This window comes from Salmo trutta, chromosome 13 (genome assembly GCF_901001165.1).
Source record: "Salmo trutta chromosome 13, fSalTru1.1, whole genome shotgun sequence".
Classification (NCBI taxonomy): Eukaryota; Metazoa; Chordata; class Actinopteri; order Salmoniformes; family Salmonidae; genus Salmo; species Salmo trutta.
In genome coordinates, this window is record NC_042969.1 from 61,489,273 (window position 1) to 61,507,275 (window position 18,003).

Consider the following 18,003-nt stretch of genomic DNA (forward strand, 5'->3'; position numbering starts at 1 on the left):
TTAGGCCCACCCACTTGACAGCAAGGCCCAGTCAATCAGAATTAGTTATTACAGACAAATACTCCTCATTACCCCTCACTCCAAACCCATCTCAGATGATCTCGCCGGTGAAGAAGCCAGATGTGGAGATCCTGGGCTGACGTGGTTTCACGTGGTCTGCAGTTGTGAGGCCAGCTGGACGTACTGCCAAATTCTCGAAAACAACATTGGAGGCAGTTTATGGTAGACATTCCTGCACTCAGCATGCCAATTGCACGCTCCCTCAAAACTTGAGACATCTGTGGCATTGTGTTGTGTGACAAAACTGCACATTTTAAAGTGGCCTTTTATTGTCCCCAGCACAAGGTGCACCTCAAGAAGCTGTTTAATCAACTTCTTGATATGCCACACCTGTCAGGTGGATGGATTATCTTGGTAAATGAGGAAATGCTCACTAACAGTGATGAAATAAGCTTTTTGTGCATATAGAACATTTCAGGGATTTTTTATGTCAGCTCATTAAATATGGGTCTAACACTTTACATGTTGCTTTTATATTTTGTTGTTCAGTGTATATTTCATATTTCAGCAATTCAGTTCTGCAGTTCCAGTTGTCACCAGAGGGGGTGTAAATGAGCTGGTCAGGTGAGGACACAGGAACAACAGTCTTAGTCAGGATTATCAAAATACTGGCTTATCTTTCACATTACATCAGCCTCTTCCTCTTTTTACACATTCAGTTCATCCTCTTCTCTTGTTTTCCTTCCCGTTTCCCTACGCTCATTCTTGTCCGGTCACACTTTGTGTGTGCGTGACTGGGTGAGTGGCTGTATGTCTGTGTGCGTGTGTGTTACTCCTCTGTGATGGTGTGGAGGGTACTGGGGGTCCGTAGTTCCGTTCGGACATTCCCACTGGAGATGGACCAGACGTCGCTGAGCTCTGCTGGGCAAAGGTTAAGGGTTAGAAGTCAGGGGTGTGGTAGTTGGAGTTCAGGTGAGGGGTTGGTGCAGGGTTCATGTGTGGGTTGAAGTCCAAAGATTTGGGGTTTGGGAATGGTTCATGGGAGGTTCATTGGTTCATGAGTTGAGTTCATGGGTTGAGGTCCAGAGGGAGAGAGATGAGGGCTCTAGTGGGAGACTCTGAGTGGAAGGGATTCCATCGACCCCACCCTGACTCCACAGGATCTGAGGCACAGACGGAACACAGAATAATTTATGGTACGCCGGTATTCCGAGTAAAAGGTCAAATCATCCCCGAGGAACACGGATGTAGACTGCCTTAACAATGCACTAACATACTGCCTCTGATGAAACAGGCTTTTTAATGTTATGAGTCCAATAAACTTGAGGGTTAGAACACCACTGGCATTGAGCAGAGATTCTTTCAGAATTTGAATTGAATGTCAGAAACTAACAGCTATTCCAGCTCATAAACTGTACAGTTTATGCAAGAGATTAAAATGTTGTTGTGCCTGTGTGTTACACGCAAGTAGAAGATTAGTCCAGTGGGAGAGGGCCATAGTAATGTACAGTATGCAGTATGACATTGTTGTTGTCCTTACCGGTCCTGAACTTGCTATAAGGCCCGGTCTCGTGTGTCTGTCGACTGCCTGACCAGAAGTGTAGGCCTCGTTCACGCCACCTGTAGGACAGGGAGACACACACACACACACACACACATACACACACACTTTCACCTTACAGACATACCTTTATCTAACTAACCCATTATATTTTCCACTGTAATCGCCTCAGTCACACACTTTTGACATGTATGTAGAAACGTGTGAACTCACCAGTGGAATATGAAGACACAGACAATAAGAGCAGCAGAGACCAGGTCAGTCAGAACCCATATCACACTATACTGCTCTGGAGTCTGTAGGGAAACACGTGAAGACATTAGTGTGTGTTTGTGTGTCTCACCATATGGAGAAGCGATGTGTGTGTGTGTGTGTGTGTGTGTGTGTGTGTGTGTGTGTGTGTGTGTGTGTGTGTGTGTGTGTGTGTGTGTGTGTGTGTGTGTGTGTGTGTGTGTGTGTGTGTGTGTGTGTGTGTGTGTGTGACCATGATGAATAGCGATATGTGTGTATCACCATAAGGAGTAAATGTGTGTGTGTGTGTGTGTGTGTGTGTGTGTGTGTGTGTGTGTGTGTGTGTGTGTGTGTGTGTGTGTGTGTGTCACCATGATGAATAGCGATATGTGTGTATCACCATAAGGAGTAAATGTGTGTGTGTGTGTGTGCGTGCGTGCGTGCGTGCGTGCGTGAGTGTGTGTGTGTGTGTGTGTGTGTGTGTGTGTGTGTGTGTGTGTGTGTGTGTGTGTGTGTGTGTGTGTGTGTGTGTGTGTGTGTGTCACCATGATGAATAGCGATATGTGTGTGTTAGCCTTCCCTGTAGCTCAGTTGGTAGAGCATGGTGTTTGCAACGCCAGGGTTGTGGGTTTGATTCCCACGGGGGGCCAGCACAGGAAAAAAAAAAATATGAAATGAAATGTATGCATTCACTACTGTAAGTTGCTCTGGATAAGAGCGTCTGCTAAATGACTAAAATGTAAATGTAAAATGAGTAAATGTGTGTGTGTGTCACAGGAGGCTGCTGAAGGGAGGATGGCTCATAATGGAGTGAATGGAATGGTATCATACACATGGATACCATGTGCTTAATGAGTTCTATACCATTCTATTTATTCTGTTCCAGCCATTACTACGAGCCTGTCCTCCACTTCCTGTGGTGTGTGTGTCTCACCACAAGGAGCAGCGGTGTGTGTATATCTCTCAGCAGCATGTTGTTGGTGGTAACAGAGGATGCTCCACTGCACCAGGCCAGAGAGTAGAGCCACGGCTGGTTCACTACATACAGGTTCACACTGATGTTCACCGACCTGTACTTACTGAAATGCACACAAAACCCACATACATACATGCTGGGTGAGCAGAGAGACATTTTATAGTACATCATGTGTGTGTGAGTGTGTACCTGACGTGCTGTAGAGACATGGTGCTGTAGTGCAGGTTGAGGGAAGTGATGTGGTTGTCCTGTAGTTCCTGAATAGAAGCAGTCTGTCCTGCTGTCTGTTGCAGCTCTGGATCCACCTGCTGTATCTCCTCTCTCTGATCTGATGGCAGCCACAGCACCTACACACACACACACACACACACGCACGCACGCACGCACGCACACACACGCAGTATTAAGAGCAGAGAGACACCATTGAACGGCAGCAGGCCTTTCTAACATGGTCCTCTGAGTGGAAGGTAGGAACTACCACGGTGACCACCCCATCCACACACATGCCTGGCTAGAGTTGATGTGTGTGTGTATGAGGTCCAGGGTGATGTTGAGGTAGTTGTCTCTGTAAGGGTGTCCAGGAGGAGGTTGTCTCAGGTCAAACAGCACTGTCCTGCCCGTCCGATTCGCTACGTCCAGAACTTCTTCCAGGGAGGGAACCGTCTGATTGGCAGCTAGCGCTCGCTGCTTTGGTGACAGAGAGGACACCGTGCCAAACGGATCCCACTGGGAGGGGGGTGGAGAGAGAGAGAGTGATGGTTAAAAGAGATCTTTAATACAGTTACTAACTAACCGATGGTGCTAAAGTCAGCTACTGTGTGTGTGTGCGTGTGTGCATGTCCTTACAGAGAGGAACCAGGCCCCAGCGTTGAGCTGCTGTACATCAGACCAGATGAATAGGGCAGCAGGTGTGTGTGTTCTGTTAGGAAACACCTCCTCTACGTTAGTGGTCCTCTGAAGGGTCAGGTCATGCATCACAAATGGAACGCCATCAGCACTAGGAGAGAGGGAGGGGAGAGAAAGAGAAGGGGGAGGGGAGAGAGGGGGAGATTAGGTCCTGGCGTTCACATGGTCAAGACAAACATGTGGCAGGTCTCAGGTGAAGCTACACTAGGTCTGCTAGCTATAGTCCTGTTACCAGGCCTGGGTTCAAATACTATTTGAAATCTTTCAAATATTTTGAGCGTTTGCTTTAGCCTGCCTGGAGTGCCTGATGGGCCAAGTTTGCAGTTTTGCAACTATTCTATTGGTTCCATTACACCAGGCAAACTCCATTACACCCTGGCCCCTTCTCTTTCTCTCAAGCCCAGCTAAAGTATCTGATATTATTAGAAATAGTATTTGAACCCAGGGCTGCATGCTACATGCTAATGCTAAAAGCCACATAGAGAACACAGCCAGCGCCAGGCTAGCAGGCCTGGACAGGAGTATTAACCGCTAACTGGATTAGCTAGGATGCAATCACATTAACTGGGAGGAGTGGAAGGACGCTAACGCTAATGTCTGATCTCTAGGATTATTACAAGGCTAGCCAGGACAGGACAGGGCAGGACAGGACAGGGGTCAAGGCTAGCCAGGACACAGGGCTATTACAGGGATCAGAAGGGGACAGACAGACAAGACAGACAAGATAGACAGACAAACGGACAAACAATCCAAGACAGACAAGACAGACAGAGTGGTGTGTACCTTATAGTGACGTCAGTCTCAAACCCATCCACTCCAGCCTCCACTGCGCTCTCAAAAGACATTAGAGTGTTCTCTGGGGCAAGCTGTTAGAGGTCAGACATGCACGAGAACACACGCACGCACGCACGCACGCACGCACGCACACACACACACACACACACACACACACACACACACACACACACAGGCATCAACAACGCACAGTGCCAAGTACATTTTCCAGTGTCAGACTTTATTCAGGAACTCTCTCTCTAACTGACTCTCTGAAGTAACATGAGGCCAGAGCCTCTGGGTTAAAGTTATGTTACTGGATTTACCTGTATATTGTATGTCGTAGTATTGATAGATAGTGATGTTATTGACAGATAGTGATAATAGACAAGACAGATAGTGATAATATTGATAATGAAGTTATTGACAGTGATAATATTGATGATGATGTTATTGATATATATAATATTGATATTGAAGTTATTGATAGATCGTGATAATAGTGATAATGAAGTTATTGATAGATAGGGATCATGTTGATAATGTGACTGGTTGTACCATGGGAGCTTCTCTGTGTCATCTTACTGTTTACTGCAAGTGGTAGTACTGATATATAGGGATAATATTGATCTTGATAGTGTATGATAGTGTGATTGGTCATACCATGCTGCTCTGGGTGCTACTGAATCTTTGAGTAGTATTAAGCTGTAATGATAGATGTATGATAGGTTGGTCATACCATGGGAGCTCCTCTGCGTCCGAGGAGTGTTGGTTTTGGCCCCAGGGTTCCAGCTTCTCTGATGCAGGGAGAATACATGGCCAGAGGAACCAGGAACAGACTGAACAATACACTCATGTACACACCCAACAGACACACCTGATGCACTTGAGAGAGAGAGAGAGAGAGAGAGAGAGAGAGAGAGAGAGAGAGAGAGAGAGAGAGAGAGAGAGAGAGAGAGAGAGAGAGAGAGAGAGAGAGAGAGAGAGAGATTATATTTCAAAACAACCTCATACAGGAACAAGTCTAGCAGGTCCAGTGTTCTAATTCTAGAGTTATACAAGTCTTAATGGTGAAATTAAAGCTTAAAGGGGAAATCTGTGATTGCTAGATCCATATATATTTTTTTACTTAAAAATGTATGTTATTTACCCATTGATTGCTTGAAGAATTTATAAATGCCTCATGAATTTATAAACGCTTGGTCTATGAATGTAATGAGAGTGGTTACATTTCTCCAGCCCCATCCTTTAGATGTTGACCAAAACAGGTGGCGGGTAGGTGCTTTGTTATTGTGTGAACTGCAAATTGCCCCTTTAATCAGACTACTGTACACCTGACAGGGCTCTAGGTGTGTGTGTGTGTCATTATCCTCCACAGAGAGGCCAGACATGAGTCAGCTAGTCCACCTACAGCTTCACGTCACCACGACGACTCAGAACAGTGACCATGGAGATGACAGAGAAACAAGAGAGAGCGAGAGGTTGAAGGAAAAAGAGACAGAGAGAGAGTGAAGGACAGTGTGCGTAATGGCAGTGTCTATGCAGGCTTTTATAACTCTGAAAAGGTCCCACTCAGTCTCAGTCAATAGAGGTTGCGTTCCTCTGCTCAGACGTTGCATACATCACTCAATGGTTGCATGCCACGTCATTGACCGTGCAGTCGGGCACTAGGTTGCTATAACATACATGTAGATGTGATTAGCTGATACGTACAATACCTGTCCAGGCTTTGAAACACGACCATAACCTGGACTTGTTTTCCAGCAGCCAATCGGAGCACTTACCTCTCTTGTTCAAACGAAAAAAGTGCAGCGCAATTGGCCAGGACAGGAGAGTCATCAATAAAACCCCGCCTACCTGAAGAAAGGGGGCTGTGACCTAGCCAATCAGGAGGGAGATAGAAAAGGGGAGGGCGAGAAAGGTTCATATCACAATGCAGACAACTGAACATACACATTTCACATTGTTGCTTTGGGTCGCATGATGTGATTGGTCTGTGACGGCTAGACTGGCCAACCTGCAGGGAGAGGAGAAGGGTCTTCCACTCTTTACTCCACACCTCAGAGAGAACGGCCGTGGCACTGACAGAGAACGCCATGGTCACCACGATCCCCATCTAACACAGAAAAATAACAAAGGACTAATCAACATGTGTCATCCTGATCAGTCTGTGCTGCTTCACAGATGTTGAATGTGTGCTGTACTCCATGGAGGATAGGAGATACCTTGTGACTCCAGTGAAGGTACAGCCTCTGTCCCTCAGACAGTAAACACACTGCTAGTACCTGCAAGACAACAACAGAGAGACGTAGATTAACAGAGCAGCAGTAGTACTATTGTATAGTAATGTAGTAGTACTGAAGAGAGCAGGGGTAGTACAGTTGTATACTAATGTAGTAGTACTGAAGAGAGCAGGAGTAGTATAGTTGTATAGTAATGTAGTAGTACTGAAGAGAGCAGGAGTAGTATAGTTGTATAGTAATGTAGTAGTACTGAAGAGAGCAGGGGTAGTAGAGTTTTATAGTAATGTAGTAGTACTGAAGAGAGCAGGAGTAGTACTATTGTATAGTAATGTAGTAGTACTGAAGAGAGCAGGAGTAGTACAGTTGTATAGTAATGTAGTAGTACTGAAGAGAGCAGCAGTAGTACAGTTGTATAGTAATGTAGTAGCACTGAAGAGAGCAGGGGTAGTAGAGTTTTATAGTAATGTAGTAGTACTGAAGAGAGCAGCAGTAGTACAGTTGTATAGTAATGTAGTAGTACTGAAGAGAGCAGCAGTAGTACAGTTGTATAGTAATGTAGTAGTACTGAAGAGAGCAGGAGTAGTACAGTTGTATAGTAATGTAGTAGTACTGAAGAGAGCAGGAGTAGTACAGTTGTATAGTAATGTAGTAGTACTGAAGAGAGCAGCAGTAGTACAGTTGTATAGTAATGTAGTAGCACTGAAGAGAGCAGCAGTAGTACAGTTGTATAGTAATGTAGTAGTACTGAAGAGAGCAGGAGTAGTACAGTTGTATAGTAATGTAGTAGCACTGAAGAGAGCAGGGGTAGTAGAGTTTTATAGTAATGTAGTAGTACTGAAGAGAGCAGCAGTAGTACAGTTGTATAGTAATGTAGTAGTACTGAAGAGAGCAGGATTTGTACAGTTGTATAGTAATGTAGTAGTACTGAAGAGAGCAGGAGTAGTACAGTTGTATAGTAATGTAGTAGTACTGAAGAGAGCAGCAGTAGTACAGTTGTATAGTAATGTAGTAGTACTGAAGAGAGCAGGGGTAGTAGAGTTTTATAGTAATGTAGTAGTACTGAAGAGAGCAGCAGTAGTACAGTTGTATAGTAATGTAGTAGTACTGAAGAGAGCAGGATTTGTACAGTTGTATAGTAATGTAGTAGTACTGAAGAGAGCAGGAGTAGTACAGTTGTATAGTAATGTAGTAGTACTGAAGAGAGCAGCAGTAGTACAGTTGTATAGTAATGTAGTAGTACTGAAGAGAGCAGGAGTAGTACAGTTGTATAGTAATGTAGTAGCACTGAAGAGAGCAGCAGTAGTACAATTGTATATTAATGTAGTAGTACTGAAGACAGCATCAGTAGTAGTATAGTGATAGTACTAAAGTTGTCACTAGCAACAGCAAAATATAGTAGTAATAATATTATAGTAATAGTAGTAATAGAAGAATAGTAGTATTTATGGTAGTATTACTAGTTCTCACCAGCAGCAGAGAGATGTAGGTTAAATGAACAGCAGTAGTAGTATAGTAGTAGTAACAGTAGTAATAGTATAGTAATATCAGTAGTATAAGAATAGTAGTATTTATAGTAGTAGTAGTAGTAGTAATAGTTCTCACCAGTAGCAGAGAGATGTAGGTTAAATGAGCAGCAGAAGTAGTATAGTAGTAGTAACAGTAGTAATAGTACGGGGGGAAAAAAATGTATGAAATGTATGCATTCACTACTGTAAGTCGCTCTGGATAAGAGTGTCTGCTAAATGACTAAAATGTAAAATGTAATAGTACAGTAATATCAGTAGTATAAGTATAGCAGTATTTATAGTAGTAGTACTAGTTCTCACCAGCAGCAGAGAGATGTAGGTGAACAGAGCAACAGCAACAACCAGCAGCACCAGAGACCAGGGGAACCAGAATCCCAGAGTCTCAAATTGAAACCTGCAATACATACATACATATAACCTCAATCCAAATAACTTCCCAGATCTTTCCCATGCTTGTTCAATGAACGATAAACAATGAATGAACATGCACCTGTGGAATGGCTGTTAAGACACTAACAGCTTACAGACGGTAGGTAATTAAAGTCACAGTTATGAAAACTTAGGACACTAAAGAGGCCTTTCTACTGACTCTGAAAAACACCAAAAGAAATATGCACAGGGTCCCTGCTCATCTGCGTGAATGTGCCTTAGGCATGCTGCAAGGAGGCATGAGGATTGCAGATGTGGCCAGGGCAATACATTGCAATGTCCGTACTGTGAGACGCCTAAGACAGCGCTACAGGGAGACAGGGCGGACAGCTGATCGTCCTCCCAGTGGCAGACCACGTGTAACAACACCTGCACAGGATCGGTACATCCAAACATCACACCTGCGGGACAGATACAGGATGGCAACAACTGCCAGAGTTACACCAGGAACGCACAATCCCTCCATCAGTGCTCACACTGTCCACAATAGGCTGAGAGAGGCTGGACTGAGGGCTTGTAGGCCTGCTGTAAGGCAGGTCCTCACCAGACATCACCGGCAACAACGTCGCCTATGGGCACAAACCCACCGTCGCTGGACCAGACAGGACTGGCAAAAAGTGCTCTTGACTGACGAGTCGCGGTTTTGTCTCACCAGGGGTGATGGTCGGATTTGCGTTTATCCTCGAAGGAATGAGCGTTACACCGAGGCCTGTACTCTGGAGCGGGATCAATTTGGAAGTGGAGGGTCCGTCATGGTCTGGGGCGGTGTGTCACAGCATCATCGGACTGAGCTTGTTGTCGTTGCAGGCAATCTCAACACTGTGCATTACAGGGAAGACATCCTCCTCCCTCATGTGGTACCCTTCCTGCAGGCTCATCCTGACATGACCCTCCAGCATGACAATGCCACCAGCCATACTGCTTGTTCTGTGCGTGATTTCCTGCAAGACAGGAATGTCAGTGTTCTGCCATGGCCAGCGAAGAGCCTGGATCTCAATCCCATTGAGCACGTCTGGCACCTGTTGGATCGGAGGGTGAGGGCTAGGGCCATTCCCCCCAGAAATGTCCGGGAACTTGCAGGTGCCTTGGTGGAAGAGTGGGGTAACATCTCACAGCAAGAACTGGCAAATCTGGTGCAGTCCATGAGGAGGAGATGCACTGCAGTACTTAATGCAGCTGGTGGCCACACCAGATACTGACTGTTACTTTTGATTTTGACCCCCCCCCCCTTTGTTCAGGGACACATTATTCCATTTCGGTTAGTCACATGTCTGTGGAACTTGTTCAGTTTATGTCTCAGTTGTTGAATCTTGTTATGTTCATACACATTTTTACGCATGTTAAGTTTGCTGAAAATTAACACAGTTGACAGTGAGAGGACGTTTCTTTTTTTGCTGAGTTTAGTACAATCAGTGTGTGTGTGTGTGTGTGTGTGTGTGTGTGTGTGTGTGTGTGTGTGTGTGTGTGTGTGTGTGTGTGTGTGTGTGTGTGTTTGTGTGTGTGTGTGTGTGTGTGTGTGTGTGTGTGTTGTGCGCTCGTGTATGTGTGTGTGTGTGTGACCCACCAGTCAAAGTCATTGTAATCATTGTGAGCCTGGCTCCAGAAGTAGAGGAACAAAGAGGAGAGAAGGAAGGTCAGGACCAGGAATACCACGCTCCCACACTCCACCTGGAGGAGAGAGAGAAGGAGGAAGAGAGGGGGGAGAGAGAAGGGTGAGAGGGGATGGGAAGGGGAGAGAGAGATGGGGGAGAGGGTGAGGGAGGGTGGAGGGAGGGAGGGGTTGGGGATGGAGGGAGAGAAAGAGAGTCATTTTTCCTATAAAGACATAGTTCAGTAAAATGACAAACACACACTGCAGTATGTCAGCAGAGAGAAAGATTGACATTGGGAAAAGAGTGGTCATCAGCTGATCAGAGTGAATGATGATGTAAATACGCTAGCTAGCTAGTTAGCTGAGCTGTCAAAACAAAATAGTTGTTACTTGATTTGAGTTTGTTCTGCTGCTAACATCTGCCTCTTACTAACAAGCAGTCGAATTGCTCCATTTCCCACCTGGCACCCGCAGACAGTGGCCACTGCATGCAAGTCAGACACGAGCGCGCTCTAAGAGTGGGAAGGCTGGGAAGGGGGTATTTTCTGAGATTCAAGAGTTTATGAAATTAGCTATTTTGATGTTACATTTCAAATTACAACAACAGAATTAAAAAGTAGGCTACATCCACATCCACAAGGACACTTTTTCATAAGAGGACACTGGTTGAGCCCTATCTGTGCACGTGTCTGAGTCTGAGTCTGAGTGTGTGTGTGTGTGTGTGTGTGTGTGTGTGTGTGTGTGTGTGTGTGTGTGTGTGTGTGTGTGTGTGTGTGTGTGTGTGTGTGTGTGTGTGTGTGTGTGTGTGTGTGTGTGTGTGTGTGTGCGAGCGTGCTTCTGTGTGTGTATAACCAACCCTGCTGCAGCAGCTCTCCCCAGGCTGTGACTTGGCCCTCTGGTAGCGTCTCCATTGACAGCCGTATAGACCAGCCAGACATGACACAAAAGGCTGGTGCTCATACCTAGATAAAAGCACAATAATACTATAATATAATGCAATATACAAGAATATACTACAATAATACTATAATATAATGCAATATATAAGAATATTGTCACGACTTCCGCCGAAGTTGGTGCCTCTCCTTGTTCGGGCGGCGTTCAGCAGTCGACGACACCGGCTTTCTAGCCGCCACCGATCTACGTTTCTTTTTCTATGTTGTTTTGTCTTGATTATACACACCTGGTTTCCATTACGTTATAATTTACTCCCTATTTAACCCTCTGGTTCCCACATGGTTTTGTGCGTGTTTGTTCGTTGTGAAGTGGTCAGTATTTCTGTGAGCTGGTGTGTTTCCCAGTGTGGAATATATGTTTGGTTTATTTTCGAGTAAAGTTACGTTTTTACTCAGTTCTGTGTCCTGCGCCTGACTTCGTCCGACCCGCTACACACTGACACTTGACAAACATACTACAATAATACTATAATATAATGCAATTTACAAGAATACACTACTATAATATAATGCAATATACAAGAATATACTATAATATCACCTGAGAACAACACACTATAATGATACTAGTATACCTGTTAACGACAGCTTAAACTATAGTACTGTATCATCTATCATTTAGAATGGAATCTTCTACACAAGACAACACACACACTAGTAGTTTACCTCTGCAGCAGCTGCCGCCGCACCACCTTTAGCTTCCCCAGCTTCAGACTGGACACGGACCCTCACCCACAGCCTTACCCACAGCTCCTCATCACAGTGAGAGAAGGAAAGGAGGGGGGAGACAGGGGAAGAGAGACAGACGGGACAGGAAATATGGAATGGAGAATTTCTTTGGTCCCAGTAGTTTATTCGGTATTGGAGGAGAGCTGTGGAATGAGAGAGAGAGAGAGATGGGAGCTTAAGGGGGCAATCTGTAATTTCTACATCAATGTTTGGACTTTAAAACATATGATATTTACCCATTTATTTCTTGAAGAATTTATAAATGCCTTATGAGTTTAATTCAACTGTTGTACCCCATCACAACCCAAAACATAAACTTAGAGAGACTTTAGTAGATGATGCAGGCAATACATAAGTTTACCAACAGACCAGGATTTACCAGAGGAAAGCTAGTAGACCTAGGGCTAGATCCAATCCAATTGCCCCTTTCAGCTATGAACCTTTAAAAGGCAATGTTTCCGCGTTTGGAAAACCGCATTCACAGTACAAGCTGCATATGCTGGCTCAACTGGAAATTAATTACCTTTAAATGTCAATCGCTCTATCATGATCTCCCATGGTCCGATTTGAATCTAGGCCCTACTGTATCTTTGGACACATCCAAAATGGCCTCCCTTCTCCAGCCCTGAGCTCCATCCATCAACACTGGGCTGCATCCAGCTCCTTTTTAAACACTAACATACTGTATCTAGTCTACTTAAAACCAGTTCCCCCGAACAAACATCTACAGCACTCTGCACTGTCTCCCCTGATCTAACACCCCATCTACAGCACTCTGCACTGTCTCCACTGATCTAACACTCCATCCTGTACACTGACCTAAGACCTGAAGGTAGTTAGAGAGAGAGGGGTGGGGGAAGGAGGAAGGGAGAGAGGGAGTACTCGTCTTCCGGTTAGAGTGGATAGGATAGAAGATATTAAGACTAGGGAAAGAGATGAGGGTAAATATAGGAGGCCTACTACCTATCAGACAAACAATCAACCAATCAGGTAGGCTACCCAAACAGGTCGCCCCCACAGAACACAAACTATATACCTTCTTCACTCTATTTGTTTTCATTTTGGACATTTAGCTTAAAGTTAGTCGATTCAAATATAGCTTACGAAAGTTCTATCAGGAAGGCTGGTCTGAATGCTTCTTTAACTTCTTTGGGCTAGGTGGCACGTCACCGTCCCACTCTATTCAACAGCCAGTGGAAGAGCGTGGCGCGAAATACAAAACCTCAAAAATGCAATAATTTAAATTTTTCAAACATACGACTATTTTACACCATTTTAAAGACAAGACTCTCGTTAATCTAACCACATTGTCCGATTTCAAAAAGGCTTTACAGCGAAAGCAAAACATTAGATTATGTTAGGAGAGTACATAGCCACAAATAATCACACAGCCATTTTCCAAGCAAGCATACATGTCACATAAACCCAAAACACAGCTAAATGAAGCACTAACCTTTGATGATCTTCATCAGATGACACTCCTAGGACATTATGTTACACAATACATGCATGTTTTGTTCAATCAAGTTCATATTTATATCCAAAAACAGCTTTTTACATTGGCATGTGATGTTCAGAACATGCATTCCCACCCAAAACTTCCGGTGAATTTACTAAATTACTCACCATAAACATTGACAAAATACATAACAATTATTTTAAGAATTATAGATACAGAACTCCTTTATGCAATCGCTATGTCAGATTTTAAAATAGCTTTCGGCGAAAGCACATTTTGCAATATTCTGAGTACATAGCTCAGCCATCACGGCTAGCTATTTTGACACCCGCCAACTTCGGGGCTCACTAAACTCAGAATTATTATTAGAAAAATGTTATTACCTTTGCTGATCTTCGTCAGAATGCACTCCCAGGACTGCTACTTCCACAGAAATGTTGTTTTTGTTCCAAATAATCCATAGTTATGTCCAAATACCTCCGTTTTGTTCGTGCGTTCAGGTCACTATCCAATGGGTAACGCGCGAGCGCATTTCGAGACAAAAAAAGTCTAAATGTTCCTTTACCGTACTTAGAAGCATGTCAAACGCTGTTTAAAATCAATTTTTATGGTATTTGTCTCGTAAAATAGCGATAATATTCCAACCGGACAATAGTGTTTTCATTCAAAGAGGAAAAGAAAAAACAGCATGGTCGCGGGACCGCGCATACCCAGTCTATTAGTCACCAGGCAGACCACTGACAAACTGAGCTACCATACTCTGCCCAGAGACAGGAGACGCCTCAATCCACTTTCTGAAGGCTTTAGAGAGCCAATGGAAGCCTTAGAAAGTGCAACGTAACCCCAGAGATACTGTAGTTTCGAAAGGGACTAGAAAGAAGAACTACAAATTGTCAGACAGGCCACTTCCTGCTTGGAATTTTCTCAGGTTTTTGCCTGCCATATGAGTTCTGTTATACTCACAGACACCATTCAAACAGTTTAGAAACTTCAGAGTGTTTTCTATCCAAATCTACTAATAATATGCATATTCTCATTTCTGGGAAAGAGTAGTAACCAGTTTAAATCAGGTACGTTTTTTATCCGGCCGTGAAAATACTGCCCCCTAGCCCAGACAGGTTAACTACATCCAGTTAGCATAACATAATTCACTGCTGTTTCCTATTCTACGGGCATACCGGGAATGAATACAAACGTATCATCAGCATAGCGACTCGTTTCTTCTCTTTCCTACTAGCCACGTGTGGAATATCAGTCACCTATTTACCTTGCAACCTATAAGCACAGCACAATAATGAACATTCCTCATGCTTGCTGTTTAACCTATTGGCTCACTCTTGCAATTATTACCTTCCTCTCTCGCAACCAATGGGCGTAAATCTTGGGATGTTTTGTATGCCAATTTACCCATGTTCTCCCACTTGCAGTTTTTCAGCATCAGCTTTCGACAACCATCCATCTCCCTGCCACCACCAGCCATAATAACCTTAAGGCTCGTTAATAGAACTCCTTTCCCCCAGTGGGGGGGTTTCGATGCCAGTAGTTACACGTAGGGCTACCTGCCATCACATCATCTGGCTCCGAGGATCTTCCCTCGAAGACGAGGCCATTCCACAAACTATTTAATAAAATGTCTTATTGCATTCCATCTTTGTTGGTCTTTCAGTTAAGCCTGTACTTGTGGAGGAAATTATTTAATTACCTACTATATTGTTTAATTAGACATACTATGCTGTTACTTGTCCATTGTTATATGTTAGTATTTTTCTGATACAGGCTTGTCTTGTGTGACTTACTCATAAGTCTCGGTGTGCATATAAGAGCTGTTGAGGTGCGACTGCAGTATGTGACATCCTGTTTTAACAATCTACAGGAACTTAGATGTCTGGAAACATGCAGAAAGGAACAGACAACGGTGGCAACGTCAGCTATCTTAATCTGCACAAACAAGCTAAATCAGCTTTTACACACCATGTTCCCTCCCTGTTTCCACCCATCTGCTAAACTGCCACGTAGACAAAATAGATTGTACTTTTTCTATAAAAGGAGAGAGACAACGCTGTCCGTTGGGCTTTCCTAATGATGCACTGTTGAGTGGTTCTTATTGATTGCTTCATTTTTGTAAATCTTATAATAAAGTTGTTTTGAAGAATACAGTCTCTCTCCTTTTGGTTAGAATTACCACAACATGTTCAATTGAACTAAGGAAAACACATCTATACAGAATTAAAAAGACCTACCTCATCTGTACTGTAACACTAACCCACATCTGAACCACCATTAATCCAGGTTAATCGCATACACTGATCATATCTCTTTCACAGGACAGACCTACTCCCGTGACCTGGCACAGCATGTCTTTATCTTCTTAGGGATAGCCCCCTTTTTTTAAATTTTCGCCTAAAATGACATACCCAAATCTAACTGCCTGTAGCTCAGGCCCTGAAGCAAGGACATGCATATTCTTGGTACCATTTGAAAGTAAACACTTTGAAGTTTGTGGAAATGTGACTTGAATGTAGGAGAATATAACACAATAAATCTGGTAGAAGAAAATACCAACATTTTTTTTTCTCCTACCCCTATCTTTGAAATGCAACAGAAAGGTCCCACGTCTGTAATTCCGATGGTGTCCACAAGATAGCAGCAGTGTATGTGAAAAGTTTCAGACGGATAACTTGAAGTATGAGAAAACTACATGACATTTAGTGTGAAGTCACCCAGGTACATTTGGGCAAATCGTGAAGGTGCCATACCGGGTCAATGGATTAATGTTCTCTATGGTAAAAGAAAAAAAAGAGATTTGATGTAAAAAGGAGAGAAAGAGACAGTGACAAAGCTGATTTGAGGTCCAGGTAAAGATCAGATTGAGGTTTATTGTCCTACAAGAGGAAATTCTTACAGCTCACACATTACATACACAAACCCCATAGAAACACAGCAGGAAACAAACAGCAGCAAACAGTCAGACATACTGTAAATGGTAGGATGGGCTGGTGTTGTACCAGCAGCTATAGGATGCAAGGTCAATAAAACCCTGAGAGAACTGGACCAACAAAACCACTAGCCCAGAGAGGACAGAGAAAGCTAGAAAAGAGATATGAAGGAAGATGTGATGTTTTGCTCATCGTCTGCATGGATACAATGGATGATGTTTCTATGTTTGTATTAATGTATCATAGCATCATCAATTATGCCAGTTGACTAGTAGAAGTAGAATGATTCTGTACTTTGTAGAGTAGCCTAAACCATATAATTAGACTGAGTAGAACAGACATGGAACCCCTGACCTTGTCAATGACTGGTAAACTCATACACTCACAATGCCTGACATTGGAAGGGGATTCCCGTTCTATCCACTCTTATTATTATATGGCCTACTATACACCCTCTGCCCTGTACAGTAGGCTTAACAATGACCTTAGGCAAGGACTACAGACAGTATGTGTGTGTCTATAAATAAACAGTGTTAAACTTAACAGTGACTCTCTGTTGTCTCCGTTGTTCATTCATTCTCTCCCAGCATCACCCCATCATCATCACCAGCTATACCCCAGCACCCATAGGCCTCCCATCCAAGCTGAGCACCAATACACCAGACACCAATACAAATCTTCAACCCAATACACCAGCACCAGTCCCAGAAGCAGTTGACCTACCCCAGCCCCAATACCTAACACAGCACCAATGCAATATCTAACCTAACACAGAAACCAGGCTATTCGTGGACAGAGGAAGGGACGAGAGAGAGTGCGAGAGATATATGTAGGCTATGCTATGTACCCTCATATTCCCGGGCTGTCACATACCCAACAGAATAAAAAAGAGCGGACCCTGAAACAAACAGACCGTTAGATAGATCTTGTAAATCTAGAAATCTCCCGGCCAACTTAACGGTCTGGTCATTCCCTCAGTGTGTCGGTCACCCCGGAGACAATGACGGCTCTACACAGCAGCAGGCAGCAGACGCAATCTATCAATCTTCATTCAAACAACTGTTATGATCAGAGAGTTCAATGGTCAACGTACAGCCTATTAATGGAATAGCCCAGTAAACTACTGTTTTTTCCGTGACAGTGTTGCAGTAGGTTGTCTCTAACGCAAGAGAGGATGATCTGCCTGTATAAGCATGGGACTCGTTAACCAATAATAAAACAAGAAAAAAAAAGAATCCTATTACCACTGTTTACCAGGCAACAATATATCCCAGACTTACCGGACGGTGATTATAACAGCTACTCGTCCGTTGTTATTGTTTTCTCTGTCTGTTTATCCGTTTAGAAAAAAAAGCACGCGATCTGTGTTGCCGTGGCCTCCTGCAGTCTGGTGATGGTATAATAACAGCCGCGTCTGTCTCGCTCCAGAGAAAGAACCTTGAGAGAGAGAGAGAGAGAGAGAGAGAGAGAGAGAGAGAGAGAGAGAGAGAGAGAGAGAGAGAGAGAGAGAGAGAGAGAGAGAGAGCCACTCCCACCTGTTGCTAACAGTCCATGCATCTATAATTACACAGTAAGGAATAATGATCCAAATAGGCTGAAACTATTACGCTCGTTCTTTGGCAGCGAATGAAAAGGTTGTTGTTTGAAGCTCAGACTAGAGGGATGCAACATAACGGATTTAACCAC

At 43.8% G+C, this 18,003-nt stretch overlaps 1 protein-coding gene across 4 annotated transcripts; it reads right to left on the minus strand.

Annotated features, from left to right (window-relative positions):
- Nucleotides 1–678: 678 nt before the first annotated feature.
- LOC115206248 (glycerophosphodiester phosphodiesterase domain-containing protein 5) lies at nt 679–17,742 on the minus strand. 4 transcript variants are annotated; one of them, XM_029772981.1, is made up of 17 exons: nt 17,598–17,742; nt 11,860–12,065; nt 11,094–11,199; nt 10,211–10,314; nt 8,518–8,611; nt 6,674–6,733; nt 6,466–6,564; nt 6,233–6,326; nt 5,188–5,333; nt 4,458–4,540; nt 3,615–3,765; nt 3,276–3,494; nt 2,958–3,115; nt 2,727–2,904; nt 1,775–1,857; nt 1,541–1,620; nt 679–1,163 (listed from the first exon to the last, which is right to left on the minus strand). In XM_029772981.1, the coding sequence occupies exons 7-17, from the start codon at nt 6,562–6,564 to the stop codon at nt 1,069–1,071; spliced, it is 1,386 nt and encodes a 461-aa protein (XP_029628841.1). In that variant the 5' UTR covers nt 6,674–6,733; nt 8,518–8,611; nt 10,211–10,314; nt 11,094–11,199; nt 11,860–12,065; nt 17,598–17,742; the 3' UTR covers nt 679–1,068. The 4 variants fall into 4 exon arrangements, with proteins under 4 accessions (XP_029628841.1, XP_029628842.1, XP_029628844.1 ...); XM_029772982.1 differs by having other exon boundaries at nt 679–918; nt 17,598–17,739; XM_029772984.1 differs by having other exon boundaries at nt 2,727–2,871; nt 17,598–17,734.
- Nucleotides 17,743–18,003: the final 261 nt, after the last annotated feature.